The sequence below is a fragment of the Mus caroli genome, unplaced genomic scaffold (assembly GCF_978045245.1).
Source record: "Mus caroli unplaced genomic scaffold, Mus_caroli_1 scaffold_14, whole genome shotgun sequence".
In the NCBI taxonomy this organism is placed as follows: Eukaryota; Metazoa; Chordata; class Mammalia; order Rodentia; family Muridae; genus Mus; species Mus caroli.
In genome coordinates this window covers 82,709,683-82,726,201 of record NW_028227269.1, presented here as the reverse complement: position 1 = coordinate 82,726,201, position 16,519 = coordinate 82,709,683, and the positions used below count along the sequence as shown (strand labels likewise).

Sequence of the window (16,519 nt, the reverse complement as noted above, 5' to 3'; positions counted from 1 at the left end):
GCCTCATGTCTTCTGCCCAGAACACTACCGTTGCAGACGGTTTCTAGGCAACTCTACATCTCAGCCCCTGACTCTCCATCTCTTCCCTGGCTCCTGGCCTTGGCGTAGTCTGGGCTTCTTATGAAGTGCGATGGATTTACTTCCTAATTTCTCTCTACCTCCTGTCAGACCCAGGGTGGGTTTGAGAATCCCTGTAGGGCACAGCTAGGCTGCGGGAGTGTGATGGTGGAGGGGGCAGCCATATGACTTGGAGTTGGTTGGTCGCCTGGTTCCTCCCTCGTGAACTCTGGGATCAGCTACTTTTTAGAGCCGCGCTGACCTCGTGCCTCCGTTGGGACAAAGCTGGACGTGCAGGTCGCTGCTGCTGGCACTGTCTGTGCAGCTGGTGCTTCTTACTGTGGTGTTTCTTTGGTTCCTGCGTCTTTCCACGCTCTTAAATTCCTCCCGTGCAGGAACCAGTGAGTGGAGATCACTGGACCAGATGCCCAGTTCCCCACTCCTCTCTCCATTTGCTTTGAACCCGTGAAACACAATGGGGTAGCAGCAAGGAGCTTGGCAAGGAGAGTCAGTAAGGGTGACCGTATGTGCCGGAGACAGTGTTAGCAGAGCTGACAGAAAGGCTGAACTTATAGGCAAAAGGGGCAACTTCAGCAGAAGCCCAAAGAGGGAACTAACTCCTTGGGGGGGGGGGAAGGGTCACCTGTTCCTTGGTTTATCCTTGCTCTCTCGTTCCCTACAGTATTGCTGATAATGTGTTTCTGTGTCTGTCTCTGCCCACTTCACTAGAAGCTCCACGGGATAAAGACTATGCTTTGTCTCCTGTGTCTCCCTAGAGCCTGGCATCCAGCCAGTGCCATCAAATGCCTGTTGAATGGATGAAGGGGCCCAGGCAGACCTGCACAGCTGCAGCAGGGTGTGTGCAGTGGGGGAAGAGGCAGGGCAGGCGGCGTTAAGCAAGGCCCCTATGACTGGCCTCCTCTGTATCTTGGCTCGGGGCCGAGGTTGGCACCGGGACACACAGGCAGCCTCCAGAGAGCCCTGCCCTAGACCTACTAGGGAGTCAGACCTTTCCAGAAGGAAAGACCCAGAGTAGACCCTGGTGGTGTGAGCATCACAGGGCATAGAGAGTATGGTGAGGGGACAGACTGGAATCATCCCCCCACCCCCTCCACCCGAAGTTTCAGCCATCTGAAGACATGACTACAGGGCCATTTTCATCTGTCACTCTGGGGTTCAGGGTGCATGTGCACGTGTGAGTGTGGAGGTCAGAGGTCACTGTTGGGTGTCTTCCTCTTTCATATCTCTACCCTTCTTTTTGAGTCAGATCTCTTACTGAACTTGGAGCTTGGTAGTGGCTAGACTGTCTGGCCAGAAAGCCCCAGGAGCCCTCCTGTCTGGGCTTATACGTGCCCTTGTCGTGTCCAGCTTTTGATATGGGTGCTGGAGACTGAAACTGAAAACTCGATGACAAGCACTTTACTGAGCCATCTGCCCAGCCTTATCTTTTCTTATAGAGTATGTAACTGTCAGAGTCACCCTCGTCCTTTGGGAAGGTTTTCCTGTAATTGGTGGTGACCCTTGTCCAGCAGGCAGGCAGGCAGTTCCTCAGTTGAGTCTGGATGCTTGGTCCTCTGCTGAGCCTCAGTAGCACTTCTGCATGCATGAGCTTCCCCCTCCCCCCTTTAAAAGGAAACTGGTTATCCCGGTCCCCCATGGACATCTTGCTGGCATTTTGTGGGGCAGTGAGTGAGGGACACAATTAAAGTGGTTGCTTAGGCCAGGGCCCTGAGTATCCTATCAGGCTACGCACACACATAATCCTTTAAAAGCACCTCACTGTTGGTCTTTTTGCTGTCAAAGCTCATACTGTATTGAGCTTGAACCTTGGCCAAGTTTCTGAGCCTGGCCAGCTTACTAACTGAGACCCTGGGGACTCTCTCCCCAGCCTGTCAACCCAGGCTCTGCATCTCTGAGCTGAGGTTCAGTCTGGGCAAAGGGTGAGCCAGGGACTGTGGGTGGGGAGTGGGTCAGTCATAGGCCTCCTGCCTGCTGTGCCCTCCCTGCACCAGGTGGCAGGCAGGCCAGTTCCTTAGCATCAAAGCCTCTTTCTCACCGGCTTGCAAACTCCTTGAGAACAGGGCTTCTGTATCCAGTGGTTCTGGCAAATCTCTGGCCTGAGTGGGAACCTTGTTGCAGTGGTGGGGAACAAATGGCATGTGGACAGCTACTTTGTTTCTAGAGGGAAGGTTTATCCAAGACCTCACGACTCTTTTTTATTTTTTTTTAAGATTTATTTACTTATTATATATGTGAGTACAGATTGTAGCTGTACAGAGAGTTGTGAGCCTTCATCTGGTTGTTGGGAATTGGATTTAGGACCTCTGCTCACTCAGCCCCTGCTTGTTCCGGCCCAAAGATTTATTTATTATTATACATAAGTACACTGTAGCTGTCTTCAGTCCAAAAGGAGGGAGTCAGATGTCATTACGGGTGGTTGTGAGCCACCATATGGTTGCTGGGATTTGAACTCAGGACCTTCAGAAGAGCAGTCAGTGCTCTTACCTGCTGAGCCATCTCACCAGCCCCAAGACCTCACAACTCTTAACTGCCCCCCAAGATGGCATTTCTTGAACACTTACCCAACCTACTTGTAGCCAGAGACCTCAGTTAACTGAGAAGGGCCATTCAGAAAGTGAACCTGTACTTAAGGCCAGCTAGGTCATGCTGGGCCCCTTGGCATAGTCTTTTAATGTTTTAGACACATCTTAGTGTTTTGAGACCCAGTCTAACCATGTCAGAAGCATGAGGTAAACAGACTTAAAACCCTGTGTTCCTGAGCATGGTCCAGGCAGAGGTGAGAAGCTCTGAGGGCGGGAGAGCTGGTACTTTTCCAGGTGGTTCGCATGTAGTATGGGGTAGTAAATGACGGCCCAGGAGCAAATGACTCATGGGCCTGCCACTGGAGAAGGCCTTGCGTTTAGCTTTGTTGGGGAGAACATGGGCTCTGTGTGTATTGTTGGGGAGAGCTAACATGGGTGGGCCCTTTATATAACCTCAGCAACATGGGGAGCTCTGCTGTCTATCTGGGAGATAAACTGGCCTCAGGATTAGGCAGGACCCCAGGCTGGATACCTGGCTGCGTGCACTTTTGCTTGGGTAAATTCTGAGGTGCAGTTCCAGGTCAGGTGTTTAGGTACGGTACAAGTGTCTGCAGCAGAGATGAGGAAGCCGGACACTTGGGACCTGTGCGGTGCATGGGTGTGTGCTGGGGTCAGGCAACACGATAAGCTACGTGTGTAATCCCGCTTCCAGCCGGGGGGGCCAGAGAGCTTCCCAGAGGAAGCCCTGGCTAAAGGATGACAGGGGTGTGGCCAAATGTAAAGGTTGGAAAGGCAGGGACCAGGCTTAGTCAGAGACCTAGGAGCAGTGGGAGGCCTGACCATATTCTTCATGCTTGAAGTGCCAGAAGAGGCAGCAGGAGCCAGAGTCTGGGGACTTTGGGGCCAGGTAGGTGGTTCAGACTTTTCCCCAAGGTAGCCTCTTCAGTGCTCAGAGACATGGCTTGCTTGCTTCAGGTTAAGGTCTTGTAGGTTACCCTGTTTGTGTTTTACTTGCTCTTGGTGGAGACACCAAGCTCTGACTTCTCTGCGTCCTTGAGGGGACCAGGGTGTGAGTGTGTGGGTGGGTGGGGGCAGGTATATGTAATGTCAGTACTCAGGGGGTAAGGTAAGAGGGTCCAGAGTTCAAGGCTAGCCTGAGCTCATAAAATAGTTTGGAGTAGGACTGTTTGGCCCTCTAATGGCTAGGAGGGTTTTCTAGCTGGTTATTACCTGCATTTCAGAGTTGAGCCACTGTGACCCTGGACCAGGCTGGGCACCTCCTCCCTGGTGTCTGTGACTCACAGCAGTCTTGTGTCTCAGATGAACAAATCGAATGGCCCAGGTGTCTGGTGAGTGGCCCAGTCCGTCTCTCAGTGGCCATAACTGGTTCTCCTCCCTTGTTGAAGGGTTCAATAAATTCTCCTGGGTGGGCTAGCCATATAGTTGGGCATGTGTGGTCTGTTATGTCACTTGAAAAGCTGACATACCTTTAGAGTATAGTGATCATTAACACAGTGTACACCCAAGGACTTTCTAGACCCTTCTAACATGTCTCTGAAGCCCATATGTGGGTTCAGCACTACTCTCTCTCTCTTGGTGCACCCTGTGTTTTCTTTTTCTTTCTGTAGAAAATTTCATGCATTCCACCAAAGAGCTTTCTGTGACCTCCCTCTGGTCCCAGGCCACTGATAAATGACACTGGCTTTGTTTTTCAGCCTAGGGCTCCCTGTGGTGCCCTGGTCAGAGATTGGTTGATGTGGAGAGGCTCCTAGAGGAAGGGACCAGAGAAACATAGGCTGACAAAGTGGTTGCAGTGTCTGGGGCCACATGGTGGCTGTGGGTTTCCTTCTGCTGTGATCTTGTATCTGTTGTCAGAGGCCCTGCCGCTGGTCCCAGGAGTGACCTGCCTGCAGGAGTTCCTCCTTACACCTTCTTGAACCTTGGGCATTTGGCCCATTGGCTGGCAAGTCTTTGGAGCAGGTGGCTTCCTTCTTCCTCACTGGAAGGTCAGACCTGCTTACAGTTGAGGGGCTGAGGAGAGGGAGGGGGGGACAGTCAAAAAGAGAGGAAGTGGCTCAGAGCAAGGGTGGGGAGCAAGGGTGGGAGGTACCCCCATGTACTCTGAGAGCTCAAAGCCCCACCACAGCAACCAAGATTGAGGCAGGATCAGAAGTGGTTAGAGAACCTAGGTTTGAGGTGGGCCCGAGTAGCCAGTACAGATGTCACAACTCCTGCAGCTGGACCCGATACTTGCCTCCTCTTTGTGGTGAGGCTCCTTCCCTGCTTCTCTGGAGATTGGAGGGTCTCAGTCATGTTTAAAGAGGGTGAGAGAGGGTTGCTTCTGGCCGGAGCTAGTGAAGAGTGGTGTCCAGCAAGCCCTGACCTAAGGAAAGGTAAGTGTATGGGGCCTAAGATCAGACTGGTGTGTGTTGAGGATTTATTTCATCTTGTGTGTGACATGCCTGGCTTCAAGTCCTGGTGACATAATCATGTGTGACTGTAGGCAAATTACCTTGTTCCTGTAAGCCTTATATAGCTTACCTACAAAATGGGAGTTAAACTATTGATGCTTGATACAAGGCTTTAAAAAATACAAAGTACTTTGGACACTCTTGACACAGACAAGCTGGCTACATTGTTATTATTAGGGCTACTTAGAGCTTGGCTGCCATGGTGGTCCTTCCAGCTTCCTCTTCTCTTAGGCCTGCACGTTTGCCTCCTGCTTGGCAGGCCAGGAAGGGCATCGTTGTGGAGATTTCTGCAGCAGGAAGCTTGTAGAGTGATTCCACCATTCCCCAAACCAGCCTCTTGTTCAGAGCAAGTCCCTGTCTCCCCTATCATGGTATGCCTAGTTGATGGGCTCTCCCTGGTGTGCAGGGTAGGAAGAAAACCAGCTTGATCCACCTTCAGACTTAATCTCCCCTGCCATCGCACACACCCATGGGCAAGAGCTTCCATATTCTGGAGTTCCCGGTCCCAGACTCCATCCTCTGCCCTCCAAACCCCCAAACCAGGCACTGAATAGCCATCCCCTGCCTAGGCCCCCTCTTACAGGAACCTGTGTGCAGTGCACCCATGCTTGCCTGCCACGTGGGCCTTCCCCTGTTGCAGGCCCCCAAAGCCCATGCTGTGACTCCCAGGCGACAGGCATCCTGAGTGCCTGTGAGCATCCCTGAGCTTGCAGCTCCCTAGAGGCACGTGGCCTGCTGGGCTTCCCTCTGTCCTGTCTCCTCCCCCCTCACTGGTTCTTTCTTCCTCTGCCTTGCACACACACACACACACACACACACACACACACACACACACACACATACACACACACACACACACACACACACACACACGTATTTCTAGTTTTGCCGGGCTTGGGTCACCCTCGGAGAGGTGGAACTCGAAGTCCTACCCTTCAGCTTCATCATGGAGGCCCCAGGGGATTTTCCATCTCTGGCTGGCTTTCAGTTCTCTGTGGTGAATTGGTCTGGCTACCCAAGGAAGGGGGTTTAAAAAGCACGAGAAAGATTTGTTCAAAGAGGTTCTCTCGCCCTGAGCTCTGAGCTCTTGTCCAAATCCTTCCCTTCCTGCTGGTGCTAGGGTGACTCAGTGCCCTCAGTCCTTCTGTCCCTGCGATTTCCACAAATGAAAACAAAGGAGTGCACGGACTTAAAGCTCTCTCGTCGTCTCCTGGGCTAAAGCTCACGCTGTCTACCAGGCCCAGGAGCTGAGGAAGGAAATGGTGGAGGAAGTTGCTCCCCTTCTGGGTGCTGGGTGAAAGTGAAAGAAAGGGAGGGGGCCTCCAGTGAGTCAAGCGGCCAGGCTGGCAGGCAGGCAGGCCAGTCCGGGAGGGAGCCCGGGCAGGAGCTGCGGAAACGTGAGGAACAGCGATAGCACGGAGAGCCTGGGAGGGGAACCGGGGCTCGGTGTGGGCGGGGCTTCTCGTGGGCAGGACTTATGACGCCAGGTCTGTTCTTTGCTGCTGGTTTTCTGGGAACTGCCCCACCTGCTATCATAATCTCTGTGGTAACTGAGCCTACCAGGATCTGCAGATTCATCCTTGTCCACCTCTAGCCTTTCCACCTTAGTGACCCAGAGCCAGAGTCTTGGCAAAGAGGTGGGCTTGTATACCTCCTGCTCTTACCAACTTCCCAGAGGGAGACAAACTAACTAAACAAAATTTTATCTGAAGAACAAAAACTTAACAATACAGCAAGCAGCTATGCATGTTGTAAAATACAGGCCTGGATTCTATTCTGTAGCAATGTCAGTGTAACTGTCACTTGAGACATCAGCTTAGAGTGGGGTGGGGAGTCTGGCTCACTTGTTCAACATGTGCTTAGCATGAATAAAGCCCCTACCCCAGCAACACCATCCTCAAAATATGGCAAAGCAAAACAACTGAACACTTTCCATCATGGGCAGTCTCGAGGGCCTGAGGTCTAGACCTCTGCACCGTTCCTATTTGAGTTAGACTCTGCTCTGGTTAGGCACTCTTTAACAGTGGAGGGGACGGCAGGGGCAGCCAGCAGCAGCTGCTGACCAGCTACTAGACTAAATTGGGCCCTTATCCAGCCAGGGTTGCAAAACAGGTTCTGTGTTAGTTTGAGAAAGATTTCAGCAGCCAGAGCCCCACCCAGCAACTCTTCCCAGGGGTGGGGCCTCACCTACTTGCTTCAGCATAAAAGGCTGCAAGCCTAACTATGGGCCCTGTGGGCTTTGCCTGGTGTGACAGAGGATGGGTGGCTATGCTGGGAATAGTCCCTGTCCCCTAACTTGCTCCTCTTTAGGTGGAGGGGAGCAGTGACCTTAGGGGAATTCTTCTGGGTCTGGAGCTGTTGTGTAGACAGTCATGTGGGGAGGACCCGACCTGGGCTGCACTGTGCCCGAGCCTAGTTTATAGTTTTGATAGGACAAGGTTCTCAGTTTGGCTTTTGCTTTCCCTTTTCCCCGTTTGACTTGGAGCTTAGGCAACATGTCAGCCCCACTTGGCCCCTCGGCCTGTGTCTTTACAGGGTTCCGAGTTACACAATCAAATGCAGCAGACGAGAGTCTAGCCAGGAGGTGGTGGGACAGGAAAAGCAAGGAGACCTGATCCTGCTGTCTTGCTGGCAGCTGCCCCATGATCCCTGGCCCCCATGAGTGACTTGAGGCAGGGGGACACTGGTGCTCATATCTAGGGGTCACGTGGCTAACACTGTCACTGGTTTTTCCTCTGCAGGCTCCAGGACCTGGCACAGGCAGGCATCATGATTAGGGAAGTGTAGCTGAGCGCAAGAGCCTCCCTAGAAGAGGAAGGACCAGCGGACATTTCCTAGCTCTTGCCTGAAGGCTCCTGCGTTTTCCTCTGCCTCTCTTCTACCCTCCCCGGCTACTGGACTGGGGCCAGGCTTCCAGCAGGACCTCCTCCCAAGGGATGGGCAGCAGCTGAAGGACGTCTCACTGCCAGGCTTAGTTGGCCACACCATGAACCTCCAGGCCCAGTCCAAGGCTCAGAGTAAACGCAAGCGTTGTCCTTTTGGAGACCAGGAGCCAGCCGCCAAGGAACAGCCACCACCACTGCAGGCTCCACCACAGTCCCTCAGAGCTAAGGAGGAACAGTACGGGGCCCACGAAGGTCCCACAGGGGTTGCCTCCACCACCCAGCCTGTGGAGCTGTCTCCTCCCAACAACCTGGCTCTCCTGAATAGCGTGGTGTATGGATCTGAGCGGACCACGGCAGCCATGTTGTCCCAGCAGGCCCAAGTAAGCTCGGTAAAGTGGCCCAGCTCTGTGATGGCTCCAGGGCGGGGCCTGGAGCGTGGCGGAGGTGGAGGCATCAGTGACAGTGGCTGGCAGCAACAACCTGGCCAGCCCCCACCCCACTCCACGTGGAATCACCTGCCTCTCTACGGTGGACCCAAAGGGAGCCCTCATCCAGGTGTGGGGGTCCCTTCCTACTATAACCACCCCGAGGCACTGAAGGGGAACAAACCTGGGGGTCCGCAGCTGGATCACTATGGAAACGCAGTGCAGCCCATGGTGCCACAGAAGGTGCAGCTGGAGGTGGGGAGGCCCCAAGCACCCTTGAACTCTTTCCATGCAGCCAAGAAACCCCCAAACCAGACACTGCCCTTGCAACCCTTCCAGCTGGCATTTGGCCACCAGGTGAACCGCCAGGTCTTCCGGCAGGGCCCTCAGCCCTCTAACCCCACCACCTCCTTCCCACCTCAGAAGCAGCAGCAGCAACAGCAACCGGCAGCCCTGCCCCAGATGCAGCTATTTGAGAACTACTACTCCATGCATCAACCGCCTTCACAGCAGCACCAGGACTTTGGCCTGGCACCGGGTGGGCCACTGGGACAGACCCACCTGGCTCACCGCAGCATGGCCCCTTACCCCTTTTCCCACAACCCAGATATGAACCCAGAACTGCGCAAGGCTCTCCTGCAGGACCCTGCTTCACAGCCCGTGCTACCTCAGCCCCAGATGGCCTTCCCGCGTCGCTCCCGCCGTCTCTCCAAGGAGGGAATTCTGCCTTCCAACTCCCTCGATGGAGCTGGCACCCAACCTGGGCAGGAGCCCACGAGCAATCTGTTCCTTCACCACTGGTCTCTGCCGCAGCCACCGCCAGGCACCCTGGGGCAGCCCCATTCTGAAGCCCTGGGATTCCCGTTAGAACTGAGGGAGTCACAGATGCTGGCGGATGGGGACAGACTGGCACCCAATGGTCGGGAACGGGAGCCTCCCGCCATGGGTAATGAGGAGGTCATGAGAGCAGGGGGCCTCGGGGACTGTGGACAGATGATACGAAGTGGGGTGATCCAGAGCACAAGACGGAGACGCAGGACGTCCCAGGAGGCTAATTTGCTGACCCTGGCCCAGAAGGCGGTGGAGCTGGCCTCGATGCAGGTGAGAATGGGCGGCATCTGCTGCGGTAGTGGGGTGATGCGTATAGGTCAGGTTTTATTCAGTTATTTAAAGGAAATGGAAGCTCTTTATTCAGAATACCCCTGCATGAGGCACCTGTACCCGCAGGGACCCTGAGGTTGCCAAGCACGGTGGTTGGTGGGTGGGAAAGTCCTTGTTGGCTTCTTCCCGTGGAACTTGAGGACTGGGAATAGGGGGTGCTGAGATCCAGCATTCTAAGAGGCAAGAGTGTACTGGTAGTTGCACATGATGCTTGTCAAAATGTGTTAGCTATAATCTAGACGAGGAAGTCATGTTGCAATAAAGTTCATGTTTTTTAAAGTCAGAAGGGAAGGAAGACCAATCAGACTTTGAGCACTTGTGTTAACCCTGGGTTTTAAATTTTATTTTATACTTGCTCAAAAGTAACTTCTCAAACGCAATAGCAAAGGTATGAATGTCACCTGCCCCAGGTTTCTGTAAGGAGCTGAGCCACTTAGGATAAACGCCTCCCATTTGATCAGCATTAACTCTCTGTATCCTTAGAATCTGCAGCCACTGTCACCTTTAGGCCCAGGCTGACACACAGGAGGCTACATGATTTCGAGTCTTTGCTCCAGCCTGTGAGAAAATAGCTGCAAACCGCTCCCCACCCCACTCCTTCATCTTGCCACAGCGAGATGCTTGGTTACATGCCACACCCCATAGGCTAGATGCAACATCTGCAAGCCACCTGTGGACCGATGACCACCTGGAATCTGGTGCTTCGGGCCAGGGTGGCACAGCCAGGCAGAAGGGAGGGGGTGGAGAAGATCTGAAAGGAAGAGGGATGGCCCAGGAAGTGCCAGCTGTCAAAGACCAACCAGTAAGTGGTTGAGTTGCTGGGCTGAATGGGATTCCTAGGTCAGCAAACAGGGGCTCAACTCCTGAACCTCACTGCCACCCCCCTCCCCAATCTCCCTCTTACCCAGGATGCCAATGGCTCTGAGGAGAAGCGGAAAAGCGTGTTGGCCACAACTTCCAGGTGTGGCGTGGAGTTTTCCGAGCCTGCCTTAGCCGCCAAGAGAGCTCGGGAGGAGAGTGGGATGGTACCCCTCATCATTCCCGTGTCTGTTCCCGTGAGGACTGTGGGTCCAACTGAGGTGGCCCAAGTCGGAGGTGCTGACGAGGATGGGACTGGTCTTGAGCAGTACCCCACCGAGCACAAGCCGTCAGTCATCGTGACCCGCAGGCGGTCCACCCGAGTTCCCGGGACAGATGCTGCAGCTCAGGTATGAGAGGCTGCCCCCCAGCTCCTCCAGTGCTGGAATACTTTTAGTTCCAAAGACTCCAAGGGAAGCTTGGAATTCTAGGGACCCAGGGAGATGCTATTTTCCTTCGTTCATGTTTTGTTTTGTTTTGTTTTCCTGAGACAAGGTCTCTGTGTAGCCCTGGCTGTCCTGGAACTTACTGTGTAGACCAAGCTGGCCTTGAACTCACAGAGATCTGCCTCTACCTTCTGAGTGCTGGGATTAAGAATATGTGTCACTATGCCCGGCCCGGTAAAAATTTAAAAAATAGTTTTATATTTTGTGACTCTTTCCCACGCGCATGTGGTGGGTGCCCTTGGAATTGCGGTTATGGAGAGTATAAGCCACCGTGTGGGTGCTGGGAATGGGGTCCCCGTCCTCTGGAAGAGCAGCCAGTGCTCTTAACCACTGAGCCATCTTCCCACATATCAGGAGATACTGTTTTTTATTTTCCAAATCAAACTTGTACAGAAATACACAAAGGGTCTGAGGTAGTTTTATACTTGAGGAGGTGGTCATCAGGAGAGTCTAGCTTGTGGATCTGTTGTGGTTGCCAGTCAGGAGGTGTTAATGGCTCCTGGGGAAGGTCCTGAGCTAGCTTTTGGGGTGCAGAAATGTTTGCTTGTGTGTTCAGTTCTGAACCAAGCGGTGGTGTTTCCTGTACTCTGTCGCTGCTTTTTGATGTTTTAGGGGTGTACATGTTTGGCCCAGCATGAGACTTGCTGAGAGAAGTTTCTTTTCATCTGTAGTATCTTTTCATCTGTAGTGTCTGTTCTGTGAGAAGCACATGTCTTTCTGTCCTTCCACTACATCTTCTCTGTGTCCTTTAGGAACAATTTCAAGTAGTAAATAATTTTGGTTTGCTATTTTCTGCTTCAGTAACCTTGTCTGTACCATTTACAGTTCTTTTTTTTAACTAATTAAAATAGTTAAATGCATGTTCTACAATGTTTTTTATATATACATGTATGTTTATATGTAGTAGAACTGCTAAACCAAGGTAGTTAGCATAGTCATTATCTCCCATCCTTATTATTATTTTTCTTTTTTTGTGAGAACATTTAAGATCTGGTCACTTAGCAGTATTCTAAGAGAAACAAATTAATGGAGCAATGAAAGCCGTGGTGTTGCCCAATCGGCTACTGAATTCGTATCTCCAGTTTTTAATGAACTTGGGTTTCGCAGTCCTCATTCCATCTCCAGCCCTTGGGAGCAGCCCCTCGCTGTGCTGTCTGCCTGGGAGTCCTGATACACCTAGGTCGAGCTCTGTCACCTGCTGTTATGTTCTGCTAATGCCATCCTGTCTTTGTTATGTACTGCTGAGTATGTGTGTGTGTATGTCTGTGTGTGTGTCTTGTGCTTTCAGTTGACTGGGGTTGTCACTCCCGGCAACAATGTATTAGTTATATACAATGTATTAGTTAGTTATATACAATGTATTAGTTAGTTATATACAATGTATTAGTTAGTTATATACAATGTATTAGTTGGTTATATACAATGTATTAGTTAGTTATATACAATGTATTAGTTAGTTATATACAATGTATTAGTTAGTTATATATAATGTATTAGTTATAGACTTATTTCTCTGTTGGTGGTTACTTTACTTGGATTTCTGCAGTTTTCTCAGTTCCCTGAGGGATATCACATGGCTAACACCCTTTAGATGTATAGGAGAGAAGCTCCTGTGGTATACACAGCGACTGCTCATGGCATAGAGTTTAATTCCCTGCTTGAGGAGACCCCTAGAGACTTAAACAGTATGTAGCTTTGACTCACTGAAATATAATGTAAGGGCTTTCACCACTTCCTGGACAGAACAGAGTTCCTAGAAGGTTTTCACTCCATTTCCTGCCAATCCCTAGCTTGAAGAATTATTGGCAGGTATTTTACTTTTCGTATATTGTCCTCAACAGAACATGGGTGTGCTTGGATCTACCCATTTACTCGTGCCATTTCTTGTTAATTTCCTGTCTCATATGTCCAGTTCTCGGATATCTATCTTGGATAGGTTATGTGTTACTTGAAGAACTTGCTTCGAGGTTTCCTTTGGTGTGAGTCTGCTAATGATGAGTTTTACTGATTTTTGATTTCTGGAAAGCGCCTCCTTTGGTCTCCTTTGTCAAGGATAACTCTGCTGAGTGCCGTAGGTCTTAGGCTTGTAGTCATTGTCCGTCAGCACTTAAAGGTCTCACCACTTTGTCTTCAGGCTTTCCTATTTATGTTGTGTTTCAAGACAAAGTTTCTCGGAACTTTGCAATCCTGCTGTCCTGGAACTCCATAGACCGGGCTGGCCTCAAACTCTCAGAGATCACCTGCCTCTGCCTCCTGTATGCCTGGATCACTGGTGTGCACTAGCACACTGGTATTTCCTAATTTTCAGGTCACATCGTACTTCCTTGTGTATCAGTCGGGTTGTCTTTAAATTAAATTTCAAGTATATTAGTTCATATTATGTTGCTGTATTAAAATAATAAGCTGGTGCTTTTTTTGTAAAGAAGTTTATCCAGATTATGGTCTTAGATGTTAAAAGTCCAAGATTAAATGGTTTTGTACTTTCAACCTCTAGTAAGGGCCCTCTTGGCCCCTGCACAATATAGCAGATGGCATGACAGAGACAGACAGATAGAAAGCACACGCCTGTCCTTTTTTTAAAAAAAAGATTTATTTATTAGTTTCATGTATGTGAGTACACTGTTACTCTATTCAGACACACCAGATGGTTGTGAGCCACCGTGTGGTTGCTGGGAATTAGAACTCAGGACCTTTGGAAGAGCAGTCAGTGCTCCTAGCCACTGAGCCATCTCTCCAGCCCAGGCCTGTCCTTTTTAACAGCTTGCTTGCTTGAGAGCTAACTCAGTTCTTCAGCAGCAGCAGTGTCTTCCAAAGGCCATGCTCCCGACTTGGCTACCGTGCATCAGTCCCTTTGACTTATAAAGTTCTGCCATTCAACACCCTACTCTGAGGACCAGGCCTCTGCTCTGTAGACCCTGGGAGGACAAACCACATCAAATCATAGCATCCATCATACTGTGTATGCAAGATGTCTGACTGTGAGCTGGGCCTGGTGGTGCATGCCTTTAATTCCCAAGCTCTGTGGATCTTGGAGCTCAGGACATCTTGGTCTTGGAGGGAGTTTTAGGCCAACCTGAAATTTATAGAGGGCACCTGTCTCCAAAGGAAAAATGAGCCTGAGGTTGGCTTTGACTTTACAATAACTTTCTCTGCCCCCACCTCTCTACTTTGTTGTTGTTGTTGTTACTTTAAAAAAAAAAGATTTATTTATTTATTTATTTATTTATTTTATGTATATGAGTACACTATTGCTGTCTTCAGACACACCAGAAGAGGACATCAGATCCCATTACAGATAGTTATGAGCCACCATGTGGTTGCTGGGAATTGAACTCAGGACCTCTGGAAGAGCAGTCAGTGCTCTTAACCGCTGAGCCATCTCTCCAGCCCCACTGTTACTTTTTTTTTTTTCTTAGTTTTTGTTCTTCAAAACAAAACAAAAACATCTGCTTTATTTGGGAGTGTATGTGTGTGAGTGTGTGCATGCCATGGTGTGTATCGGAGGACAATTTGTGTGAATCGGTTTTCTCCTCTCGCTGTGTGGTTCCAGGGATTGAATTCAAGTTGTCAGGCTTGGTAGCAAGTGCCTTCACTCACTGAGCCATCTAGCCCACCTTTTTTTTTTTAAAAAAAAATGTGTACGTATGTACGTGAGCACGTGTGCCGTCCTGTGTGAGGAAGTCAGAGGGCACCCTCTGTGTTCATCTGCACCTCCCACTTGATTGCCATAGTGTATGTCACTGTTTGCAGCTGTGAGTGTCATCAGGCTGGTTGGCTCTTCAGCTTCCCGGGGTTCTCCATCGCCACTTTCCATAGGAGTGATGGGATTACAGGCAGAGATGCCATGTTTGTTGGACCTTACGTGGGTCCAAACTCGGGTCCTCACACTTAGAGGACAAGGACTTTACTTGCTGAGCTGTCTACCCAGCCACAGCTTCTTTTAACAGACCAAGGTTGGGATTGTGCAATGGAAGCTAGTTCATAAGCACCAGCTCCCAACACAAAGGTACTCTTAATATGGCCACTGCTGCTGTTTTGCTTTTTGTTGGTTTGTTTGTTTGTTTGTTTGTTTTGAGGCAGGAATTCTCTGTGTAGTCTTGACTCTTCTGGATCTAGCTCTAAAGAGCAGGGCTGGCCTTGAACTCACAGAGATCTCTGCCTGCCTCAGCCTCTGGTGGGATTAAAGGTGTGTGCCACCACTGCATGGCTGCTGCTGCTACTACTGTTTCCTCTTCTCAGGTTTGTTTGCTTGCTTGCTTGTTTATTGTGTATGTGAATGGGTGTTTTGCCTGCATGGATGTCTGTGTACCACATATGGGCCTGGTGCTCATGGAGGCTGGAAGAGGGTATCAGTTCCCTTGGGACTGGAGTTACAGTTAGTTGTGAGTCACCCTCTGGGTGCTGGGAATTGAACCTGGATCCACTGGAAGAGCAGCCAGTTCTCTTAACTGCTGAGCCACCTCTCTAGACCCGTTATTGTTTTTTTGTTTTTGTTTGGTTGTTTGTCTGCTTGTTTTTTCTCTTCAAGATACTATATCTTGAAAAGTAGATAAATAACTCCAGCACTTGTGTGTTAGTGTATATGTATGCACATGTGTACAGATGTGCGTGTGTGTGTGTGTGTGTGCCTGTGATGGCCAGAAGATAATGTTAGATGTCTTTCTCAGTTATGTTCCACCAGCATTTTTCAGATGGGATCTCTCACAGAACCTGAAGCTCAATGCTTCAGTCAGACTGGCTGGTGAGCGGGCCCCAGGGATCCCCCAGCCGCCACCTCCCTAGCCTTGAGATTACAGATGTTTGCCACCACATCTGGCTTTTCTATGTGGATTCTGGGGATCCAAATCATGCCCTGATGTTTTCCTGTCAACACTTCTGCCACCAAGCTGTTCCCAGCTAAGCCATGCTTGCTTTTTGTGTAAAATCTTTTTTCTCTTCAATAGTGCTCAATTAACACGTTCGCACCCAGGACATTAATTTAAAGCCGTCTCTAACATCTTCCTGCCATCTAGAAGAATTCATCTTTATATGCCATTTTATTTGCTAGGTCTGAAGCCATGACTTCATGGCCACTTGTTAAAATTGACCTGAAAAGCCAGTGGGTGTGCCTGTCTGTGTGTGTCTGTGTGCCTGTGTCTCTTCGAGTCTTCCCAAGAGTGTTTCTCTTGACTTCTGCTGGGCAGCAAAGGGCTCTAGCAATCCTGAGTCACTTTTACTTAATCAGAAACAGATGAGACAATTTAAGCATTCTTCCATGTAAGGACAAGCCTGTTTGCCACTTGCTGTTATTCTGAGCCACAGCTTTTATTCTGGTAGTTCTTGGAGCTATCAAACTCTGCCTAGCCCTCACCCCCCCCCCCCCCCCCAGTTGCTTCTCCAAGTAATAACGTTCACCTGCAGGCACAAGGCAGCTAAGAGGCTGGGCTTGCCAGTTTGACCCCACATCCACCTCAGGTCTTGGGTCTTTAATTCTTTGTCAAGCTGTTTGTTCTGATATCTCTGGGAATGTTTTTTTCCATTCAGTTCAGATTTCCTGTTTATTCTGTTGAAGAGCTGGCCTGCATGCTTGTTCTCTATAATAGGAAAGAGACAGGGCCTTTAAGATCATTGTGAGGTAATTGATTCAAGCTCATCGGATCTCTGAGGTCTTCTTTGTGGTGGGGAAAGTATGTT

General features: G+C 50.3%; 1 protein-coding gene across 2 annotated transcripts in view; it reads left to right on the top strand.

Moving 5' to 3' along the window:
* The window catches only part of Mideas (mitotic deacetylase associated SANT domain protein), a 66,836-nt gene that overhangs the window by 36,961 nt on the left and 13,356 nt on the right, over positions 1–16,519 (top strand). For both annotated transcript variants that reach the window (XM_021179360.3, XM_029484528.2), the window contains exons 2-3: positions 7,813–9,482; positions 10,451–10,750. In XM_021179360.3, the coding sequence (XP_021035019.1) occupies positions 8,058–9,482; positions 10,451–10,750 (1,725 nt within the window). In that variant the 5' untranslated portion in view covers positions 7,813–8,057. The remainder of the gene's footprint in view (positions 1–7,812; positions 9,483–10,450; positions 10,751–16,519) is intronic.